At 34.1% G+C, this 10,639-nt stretch overlaps 1 protein-coding gene across 3 annotated transcripts; it reads left to right on the top strand.

Moving 5' to 3' along the window:
* The first annotated feature begins 2,171 nt into the window (after nucleotides 1–2,171).
* LOC111916757 (putative 1-phosphatidylinositol-3-phosphate 5-kinase FAB1D) lies at nucleotides 2,172–9,399 on the top strand. Of its 3 annotated transcripts, XM_023912414.3 has the most exons (14): nucleotides 2,172–2,390; nucleotides 2,478–2,608; nucleotides 2,846–2,968; nucleotides 3,152–3,185; nucleotides 3,271–3,350; nucleotides 3,473–3,941; nucleotides 4,020–4,503; nucleotides 5,176–5,916; nucleotides 6,566–6,900; nucleotides 6,970–7,096; nucleotides 7,174–7,329; nucleotides 7,418–8,383; nucleotides 8,454–8,708; nucleotides 8,796–9,399. In XM_023912414.3, exons 3-14 carry the CDS (start codon nucleotides 2,953–2,955, stop codon nucleotides 9,135–9,137), a joined length of 4,005 nt encoding a protein of 1,334 aa, XP_023768182.1. In that variant the 5' UTR covers nucleotides 2,172–2,390; nucleotides 2,478–2,608; nucleotides 2,846–2,952; the 3' UTR covers nucleotides 9,138–9,399. The 3 variants fall into 3 exon arrangements, with proteins under 3 accessions (XP_023768182.1, XP_023768183.1, XP_023768184.1); XM_023912415.3 differs by lacking the exon at nucleotides 2,478–2,608; XM_023912416.2 differs by lacking the exons at nucleotides 2,172–2,390; nucleotides 2,478–2,608; nucleotides 2,846–2,968; nucleotides 3,152–3,185; nucleotides 3,271–3,350 and having other exon boundaries at nucleotides 3,802–3,941; nucleotides 4,025–4,503.
* The last annotated feature ends 1,240 nt before the right edge of the window (nucleotides 9,400–10,639 follow it).

Below are 10,639 nucleotides of genomic sequence, written 5' to 3'. Positions count from 1 at the left end.
TGGATCGGGTGAAAAGGTTAGTTTTAGATCCGTGAGTAGGGATCAGGTAAAGAGGAAAATTTTAGATACAAGAGTTTAGATCGTGTCGTTTTGAGGATCAATGGGGTGGGATAAGAGTTGCCTTTATATGGTGAAATGTACGAGTTTGAATGTTCGATATTTATAAATATATGATATAACATTGTGGGATGAAAGCCCTATATGCTCACCAGGCTCCCAAGCCTGACCCACTTAGTTTTCTTTGTATCACAGGTATCGATACGAAGACATATTTCACAGAGAGATTTAAAAGAGATATAAATCATCAGTGTAATTAAATGTAAGTTCTGTTTATGCTTATATGTCTGTATCGAAACATGACATCTCGAAGTTTTATTATTAAATGAAAATACATTCTCTTTGAGAAATGTTTTGATAAGTTATTATCATATCTTGTTTTGGGAACAAATTCCGCAACCGTTTTCTTTAAACGAATACTTTGATTTATAAAACAAAGCATAAACAAATCGGTCTTTTCTGGCCGTAAAATTGGGGATGTCACAATAAAGAAACATCAAGATGAGAACTTTATATTTTTAGTGGCTTGCAATTGTGATGAAGAATCTAGATCTAGAAGCTCAACTCTAACCAAGGCTTGATTACCAAGTTTCTTCTTCTTCAAGGTACAAAAACATAAAAACTCAAGACCCAAATAAATCCATATGAGAAAACCATCAAGGTTAAGACTTTACACCTCCAAAGGTTAGATCTATCTAAATAAAGCTTGGTTCACAAAGCTCCAAGCCAATCAATAACTATTTAGAAACTCCTTCTTCCTCAAGAACCAAAGCACACTTAAACTACAATAAAGCTTAAGAAATACTTAAATGGAGTCCAGGGTTTCGTTCTTAGGGTTAGAGAGGATGTAGGCTGAAAGAAATGAGGGCTAGAGGTGAGTTAAGGTCTTTAAATAGGGTCCAAGACCCTAAATTAGGGTTTTAATCTGGCATGACGAACACAACGCGTTCCCTTAAGGAACACATGGCGTTCCCAAATGCTCTCACGTCCAAATTCCTGTGTGCACCATGCGTACCACCCTTGTACGCCATATGTAGCCGGTTTGGTCCAAACCCTTCTAACTTCAAATGATCATAACTTTTGCATCCCTTATCCGTTTTCGACGTTCTTTATATCTACAGAAAGGTAACGAGAAGCCCTACACTTCTATCAACTTCATTTAGCCTGAAAACCATCATAACTAAAATCCAAAATTCATAAAAGGCCCGAACCAACGCCTTTACCGATACCATTGAGCTCTAAAACACAAATCGAACCCTATCATCACATAACCAATACTACCCACATCCAAATGGGTCTAAAACTTTATTTCCCAAGGCCACGATCTCGAATAATGAAGCGATTTGAAATCGGGCGTTACATTCGATCAAGGCCCAGATGTTAAGTTTACAGCCCGTGAAATTTTTAAATCTTATTCAAAGTTTATGTTAGTTTGGTTCTCATGATATAACTAATGCATATTTATACATAACATTATGCTTTGAGTGTAAAACAAAAAATAAATAAATAAAAAATAAAACCTCGTTTTTAAATAAAAATGTGGTTTTAAATGAAAAAATATATATTTATACGGTTTAAATTGTAATAATAATATATTTATACAATTTCAAACTGAAAATGGTCAACATTGAACAAATTGGAAAAAATGTTGTTCGGTTTGAAACAAAAAAAAAGTGTCGAAATTGAAAGAAAAAAATAAACTTAATGTCAAAATTGAAAAAAATTGAAAACTTAGTGTCTTTTGTGGAAAAAAAATTTTCAATTTTGATATATCAGTATGTCATGTCATCAATACTAAGACGTCATCATGCTACGTTAGCACGTAACTGGATTGACTGATCAAGTGGTCAGAAATGTAAAAAATCGAAAAATACAATGTTAAATTTGAGACAAAAAAATAACACACTGTCAAATTAAAATCTTGATGTAAACTCTTTTCTTTTATGCTAATTACCTTATAACAAATAAGTTAATAAGAATATATATTCGATCAAATAAAAAGTAGATGGATCTCAATTATTACTCTATAAACGTGTTTCATCTTGGATTATTTTGTGATTAGTTTTTATTATTATAATTTTTTTTCCTCCTGGAGTTGTTGCTACCGGAGGAGTGGCCCTACTTCCACTTCCATAAGGAAATACTCAAATACCTTTCGTCTCTACGTCCGCTTTTTCTTCCTTCTTTCGACTTTCATCATTGCCTTTTTTACAAATTTAAGCTTACAAGTAACCTACCGATCACTAGTTTCTGTAGGGTATTTGTTTCATTTTATATACTGCTTCAGATTAACTTTCAGAGATTGCGTTAGTGTTAATTGGGAATCTTTATCGGTAAGTAACCATCAACATTCTCCGGTTTGATTCTGTTTCAACTATAATTCTGATAATTTTCCTTCGATCGTTTTTTCCATTGTAAAGTTTGAAAATGATTCGGGACGAGATTTTTGATTAATCGACCGACAACTCAACAGAACAACCCAATCATTCACTTTCCTTGGTTAATCAGCTTTAACCCTCTCACGTCCTAGTTTTGGGCTCATCAAGTTAGGGTAGGTGTCAATTCTTGTTAATTTGCCCTTTCGTATGGATATTCTTGTTAAGAATTTTTTCCATAGCTTACTAGAGGTTTGATGATGATCGGATGTTGTCACCTCGAATATAAAACTCCCCTTGACGATCTGTGTGTAATAATTTATTGATTCTTGCTATTCTAATTAAGAATTCTTGTGAATGCGCCCTTACCTGGAACTTCCATAATTTGTAACTAGATAATGTTCATGTTGCAGTATGTTAATTTGTGAAGAGCTACTTTGTGATACCAATTTCTTCATGTACACGAAGTGTTGGAGAATATGATGATGCATTAGTCTCATCAACTAATCAAGCTGTGTCTATGGCAAAGAGTGAAGGTGCTGTTTTTTGCTGTAGTAATATTTTATATTTTATTGAACACATTTTTGTTGGTTGAATACATTTTTTCTTAAATGGAAGAACATAACATTTTTCCTGTAAGATTTTCTGCTTGTTTTAATTTTTTAATTTTAAGTCCTGGATTTGACAATTATATAATTATATATATATATATATCTCAGGTGATCATCATGTTGATGCTCCCCCAAACTACAGGTATTCAATAACCGACCCTAAACCTAATTTCTTACTTTCATTTGTTCTTATTACTACAATTCACTTTTGTAATTGTCTCCCTTAGGTCACTTGAGAAAGAAGGAAGGAATAACCTTGTGGAAATCAATAACATCAAAGGAGATTTAGAACATGCAAAAACTTCTGGTATACAAAGAGGAAGTTTTTTATTTTTGGTGATTTAATTCTTAGTACATTTCAATAACATAATTTAAAGATATTAGAGTTAGTCTTGCACTATTTGAAATCTGTTTGTTGTGTGAAAACAGAGGTCAATGAAACAGAGGCATGGTATCCTTGTATCAATGATTCAGATATTTGGCTTCCCCCTGAACCAGATGACCAAGAGGATGATGTTGAGGGTAGTTATGGTAAATATGACGATGATAATGATGATGATGATGATGATGATGAAGAGTTTAGTGATGACATAAAATGGGGCAAAACAAGTAATCTAACTAGCTTTGGTCAAGAAGGGAGCGTGAGTGGGAGCTTTAGTTTTAAAGAGGAAAAAAGAAAAGTAATGGATAAGGTTATGAGTGGAAAATTCAAGACTCTTGTGAAACATATTCTTAAATCAATGAATATTTCTTGCTTAAAAGACAATGGTGGTAATAATTGGGTTGATATAGTTACATCTTTATCATGGGAAGCTGCTTCCTTTTTGAAAGGGGAAGCAATGGATCCTGATGGTTATGTGAAAGTCAAATGTATTGCTACTGGCTCTCGAAGTCAAAGGTTGACTTCTGTCACTGTATTAATTCATTCCCTTTTAACTTTTTATGTTTCTTGATGCTAATAATTTTGTTTTTGTAGTGAAGTATTCAACGGGTTGGTGTTTAAAAAGCATGCTGCTCACAAACACATGCCAACAAGATTCAAAAGACCAAAACTACTACTGATCAAGGGTACACTAAGTGATTCTGATGGATTTTCATCATTTGAGTCGATGAACCATGAAAAGAACAGACTTGATTCTGTTATTGGGATGATGGAGAAATGCAATCCAAATGTTATTTTAGTGGAAAAAACCGTTTCACGTGATATTCAAGAGTATATTCTTTCAAAAGGGATGACATTGGTTTTGGAAATGAAAATGAACCGGTTAGAGAGAATTGCTCGTTGTACAGGTTCATCAATCTTGTCATATGATCAACCGAGTGATGAAAAATTGAGACAATGTGATTCTTTTTATTTTGAAAAAATTATTGAAGAACATGGTGCTCTTTGTGAAAGTGGAAAGAAGCCAAACATGACTTTAATGTTTCTTGAGGGATTGCCTAAACGTATGGGCTGCACGGTAATTTTCATCAGCTTCTTTATATTATATTGATATATTCTCATAGTAATGATCTTAAAAATAGAGTTCACTACAAAAATGATCACCGTGTCTTTTTATTTTTCCCATGTTTGGTCCAAAATTGAAACCTTTTTCAGTTTTGGTTCGTATTTCAAAGCTTTATGTTAATTTTGGCTCCTGGAACCTCAAAATAAGGACCAAAATCAATATGAAATCTTGAAATATTGACTAAAATTGAAAAATGTTTTCATTTTGGTCTGAACACGATAAAAATCAGAAAGTACAGGGACCATATTTGTAGTTTAAAATTTTAAAAGGAGTAAATTACATTTTTGGTCCCCGAGCATAACTGATTTTGCAATTTCGGTCCCCAAATGTTTTCTCTTGCAATTTTGGTCATGATTTGAGGTTCTTGTAATGTTTTTTGGTCCATTTTCCAATTTGTCCCTGAGTATAGCTGATTTTTGCAATTTTGGTTCCACAAATAGTCATTTTACTAGGAACAGGGACCAAAAAGGTTACAAAAAGCTCAAATAAGGACCAAAATTGCAAGAGAAAACTTTTTGGTACCAAAATTAAAATAGTCAGGTATACTCACTCAGAGACCAAAATGGTAATTTTCTCAATTAAAAGTTTTTAGATTTTTCTGATGCTTTGGGGATTGACTTGCAGATTTTGCTGAAGGGATCTCACAGTGATGAACTTAAAAAAATCAAAACTGTTGTTCAGTTTGCAGTTGGTCTGGCATACCATTTGATCCTTGAGAATTCGTTTCTTCTAAATCAGAGAATAATGTTTTCCACCATTTGCCCTGATATATTTTCTACTAAAATCCCCACCGAAGAGATCATTCCATCAATCAGCAATCATGCTCTTGATTTAGGATTTGATGATTCAAATATTCCAGTTTCCAAGGAGGATTCTAATGAAGAAATCGAGAGTATCCCTATCTTTAAGGAACCATACAACCCGGTTTTCCTCTCAGGGTTATCATCTCTCACAGCTTCATTAAAGAAAGTAATTGCAATTCGTTTATTACATACTGCTCGTAGTATATCCACATACTTTGGATTTAATTGTATGAGCCCTCATCGTCAAGAATTACGCTCTTCTGAGGCTGTTGAGACTACTGCCAATATGGGTGAAAAGGTCATTTCTGATGAAGAGAAGACAGTTAATGGTGATGGAGTGAGTAATGATGATTCTTTGGAGACAAACAGTACAGAAGAAGAGATGGAAAGTAAGGATGATATGAACACAGTGTTGGAATCTGAAAGTATTTTGGTTTTGATGTCAAAGAGAAATGCGACAAAAGGGATCATTTGTGAACAGGATCGTTTTTCTTGTATCAAATTCTACCGATATTTTGATGTCCCTGTTGGAAAATTTTTACGGGATTACTTGCTCAATCAGGTTTCTTCTAAATTCTTTAGGCTGCGTTTGTTACATAATAGGATAGGATTGAACGAGCTTATATCTTTCATCTTTATGCAACACTCTTTTCATCAGAAGGCTAAAACAGTCATTTACTCTCATTCAGACGTGTCAGGTTCATTTTTTGTCCGTACATCACTTCTTTAAGACAGTCACCAATTTCTACTGACCACCAAAGGCTGTTTCTTTTTTTGATTGAATGAACTGAATAGTCAGCGAGAGAGTAATTCTGTTGAAAAGTGTGTTGCATGAACAAAGTTTTTTTCTTTTTCCTGAGTGACATTAAATGACCATGTTACCCTTCTGTCTGTCTCAAATGCTGTCTTTCTAGTGTTGTATGAACAAAGACTTTCTTTTTTTACTGAATAAAATGAGAGTATTTGACCGTTTTAGTCTTCTGTCTGAAAAAAGTGTTGTATTAACAAAGCTTTCTTTTTTTCATTAAACTAAGAGTAAATGACCGTTTTAGCCTTCTATCTGAAAGAAGTGTTGCACAACAAAGGCTATTACTTTTCTTTAATTAATGGAAGTTCTGTCTTGTCATGTCTAGAACTTGGTATTTGAGTGCTGTATTGTTGAACTTGAACTATTTTAAGCGTAATTTTTTTTTTCCTTTTAACTTATACAGAAGCTCATGTGTACAACTTGTGGTGAAACACCAGAAGCTCATTCGTACTACTATGCACATCACGATATGCAACTCACAATTCAAATCAGACATCTTCCTGCAGACAAACATTTAGATGGTGAAAATGAAGGGAAGCTTTGGATGTGGAGTTTCTGTGGGAAATGTAAACCCTCCAATGGAAGCTTAAAATGTACAAAAAGAGTGTTAGTTTCTACAGCTGCTCGCAGTTTGTCATTTGGCAAGTTTTTGGAGCTTGGCTTTTCAAACCACTCTTCATGTGATATAACATCTAGCTGTGGACATCTCTTTTACAAGGACTACATCCACTTCTTCGGGTATATGCTATACCAATTTTTGTAAATTGATAACTTTAATAGGTGTGTAAATTATTGTGTGATTTGCAGATTAGGTTCCATGGTTGCAATGTTTAGATACTCTTCGGTATCTACTTACTCTGTGTCTCTACCACATTGGAAGGTGGAGTTCAGTGACTCAGTTGGGGAAGAATTTTTGAAAAAAGAAGTTGAAGATGTATGTATTTACGCAGTGACTTAGGAATTAAGATGATTGTGGCATTTGTATGTTGCTTACAGATTTGTGGTATTCAGGTGTATTGGGAAGGGCTTTCAGTGTTTGCTGAGGTTGAAAGCTCTTTGAAAAAGATGGAATTTGAGTTCGTGGGATCAATGTTGAAGCTTCAAGGATCATTGAAGAAGTTCTGTTATGTTGAAGAGATGCTGAACCAAGAACGTGTTCGATTCCAGGTTAATCACTTATTGATCAGATCAAATCAAATCAAATCAAATATGCCAATATGCAAATTCAATTTTAACTGAAACTGACAAATTGTAGGATGAGATGAAGAACACAGCTAACGATGGTGGTTTTAGGAATAATTGGGTGTACAAGCCTCTGTGCTTAAATCATCTACAATGGGAACTTCTTCTTGAATCATGTATCTGGGACCACCGTATTCATTCACTTTTATCGTCTGATCTTAAAGTAGTCGACACCAAAACCATCGATAACACCTTGCCATTGAAAGAGATCTCCATTCAAGGAGATTCAGAAATCAATACGAATGGTGAATTTTCTTCCTCGATGTCTGCAAAATTATCCGATCCAAACGGATGGATGTGGACGCCGTTTCAGAAAATCCAAAGCTATTACACGAACGATCTTCAAAGAGGTTACTTACCGGAATTCGAACCGATCAATAGGTACACCACCGGATCAAAAATATATAAAAAAATCACCGAAGAAGGATCGAAGCTTCATTTTCCGGTGGGTCCCGGGAACAATTACATGGTATCGGATTATGAAGAGGAGTTATCAAGTATAATCGCGTGTGCTTTGACTTTTCTCAAAGATCAAAATATCTCACCGGAAGGCCAGGGTGTCACCGATCGGAATATAGAATCACATTTTTTCAGCTTCGATGGACTCGAATTGTTGGATTCGGTGGATTCTTCAAGGCATCTTCATCCGGTGGTGTCGATGGGCCGGTTAACTAACAAGGTTAAATACTCGGTGGGTTGTTTATATGCGAATGAATTTAAGGATCTTAGAAGTCGGTGTGGTTTATCGGAACTGGATTTTATTGCCGCTTTAAGTCGGTGTAAACATTGGGATGCGAAAGGTGGAAAAAGTAAATCTTTTTTTGCTAAAACTCTTGATGGCCGGTTTATTATAAAGGAGATTAAAAAGACCGAGTTTTATTCTTTCTTGGAATTTGCTTCCAGTTATTTTGGGTACATGAAGGAGTGTTTTATGGCTGGGAATCAGACCTCTCTCGCAAAAATTCTGGGGATTTATCAGGTTTGTGGTTGATTGATTTTTGTTTATTATATTTATAGTGTTCTACTTTTCTTATTAATATAAATTGCAGGTGAAGAAGAGAAAGAGTGGTGTGAAACATGATCTAATGGTGATGGAGAACATTACTTATTGTCGAAATATGATGAGACAATATGATCTGAAAGGAGCTCTGTATGCCCGTTTCAATTCTGCTGTTGGTGTTGTGGGAGATGTGCTTTTGGACCAAAATTTTGTGAACGATATGAATGTTTCTCCTTTATATGTTAACAGAAAAGCAAAAAGAAACTTGCAACGGGCCGTGTGGAATGACACCGTGTTCCTCAATGTGAGTTTACTTTTATCAGTCCAACGCATGTCAAATACAATATAAGTATAGGTAAGATGAATAATGGTTTATATTTGTGAAATGCAGTCGATCAATGTGATGGATTATTCGTTGTTGGTTGGAGTGGATGTGGAAAAGAAGGAGCTTGTATGTGGCATCATAGATTATGTGAGACAGTATACATGGGACAAACAAGTGGAGAATTGGGTAAAGTCGTTTGTGGTTCCTAAAAACCAGATGCCAACAGTAATATCTCCAAAAGAGTATAAAAAGAGGTTTAGAAAGTTCATAGACACCCATTTTTTGAGTGTGCCTGATGATTGGTGCTCTCAACGCCCATCTAACCCTTGCACTCTTTGTGCCACAGACACAGACGCAACTTCTCCTCATGCTTGCTCACATTCAACACAACCCTCACCTTATGTTTGAAAGTCACCTAGCGTGTACCTGATTTAAACCTCCGTTAATCAATTTTTGGATTATATATATATCGTACATATATATAATTATTGCGTTCCCTACCTATATTTTGCAATTTTGAGCAAATTTTTGGGGTTTAGTGATAATTTGACAGATGTAGTTAGCTTATTAGGTGCATTTGTTACATAGTTATTACTTCTATTTGGGTTTTATATGCTTTAAAGGTTTCTGTGATTGTTTGCAATGAATGAGAGAAATTTATGGTTGACCATTTCCTACCTTGTTCACAGGCCTTTCATCTTGTTTCTCATGGTTATTTTGTTATTTTGTTATTTATTTATTTATTTATTTTTTTTTGACAATTACAAATTTGGTTATTTCTCTATTGTTTGTAAGATTTATTTATTTTGTTGACGATGACAAATTGGGTTATTTCTCTATTGTTTTTAAGCCACTTAACAGTGGTGTATCAATGATTATATACAAGATGATCCAATGTTATTACGAACTTTTTTACATTTGCTGATTGTTTGAATTGATTTCGCCAACGTTGAAATCAATTATGGTGGAGGCTGCAATGTTGGTTCAAGTAGGTTAATTTGGGTGATACTTGTGAAATTAATAGTTATGCAAAATGACTTACACTAGTATGATAATTAATAGTGATTTAAGAGTTGTTTGATATGCCTTTGGATCTAGTAAGAAGTTGGATCTGACTCGGTCATATTCAGACTGTTTGATACCACAATTAGAAACATTTGATTCGGTTTTCTAACCTCTGATATGCCTTTTGTTGGGTTTGATAAAATGTTGGGTCTAACTCAATCAGATTTGAATCAACCAACAACTATCAAACAACCCTTAGAGGAGAATTTTTGGTTCAATGTATGTTAGAGAACAAAGGTGAGGTTTGTAAGGATGTCCTTGAATGATTGGAATTCTGAACTTTCATTTGCCAACTGAGTTTACGTATAAACAACCACCAAGTTATGCTACTATACATATACTCTTGAGGTAAAGTAAAATTGTTTGGGGTAAAACATTCCAAATGAGTTTCACACATGTTATACTCTCAAGTGCTTCAAGGCTTTACTATCGCGTGAGGTTTATACTTGTTTTTTTTATTTTGTTTTGATTAATCAATTCTTCTAACAACAAAATTAACGACATTGATACAACATGTTATTCCAAATAAAACCTTAACATAAATTTTTTAAATTCAATAATATTATAATTTAACTATTGAAAATCATACAATATTTGTTTGTTTTCTCTTCATAGATATATTTGTAGCTATTCTAATGTTTTTCTTTCTCAATTTACTAACCGTTATTTGAATATAGTTATGATGTATTCCCTAGAATCACGCTTTTTATGTGGTTACAAACTACATCCAAATGGAACTCCAAATTAAGAGTTCTAGATAGAAGCTTATACGTCTTGTTTGGGCCAACATCCATGTTTTATTTATTATTGAAAATGAAAACTACCATTGGTCAAAGGGAATTAAA

Source organism: Lactuca sativa, chromosome 1 (genome assembly GCF_002870075.4).
Source record: "Lactuca sativa cultivar Salinas chromosome 1, Lsat_Salinas_v11, whole genome shotgun sequence".
Lineage (NCBI taxonomy): Eukaryota > Viridiplantae > Streptophyta > Magnoliopsida > Asterales > Asteraceae > Lactuca > Lactuca sativa.
The sequence above is the reverse complement of the archived record's forward strand: the minus strand, read 5'-3'. Positions and strand labels throughout refer to the sequence as shown.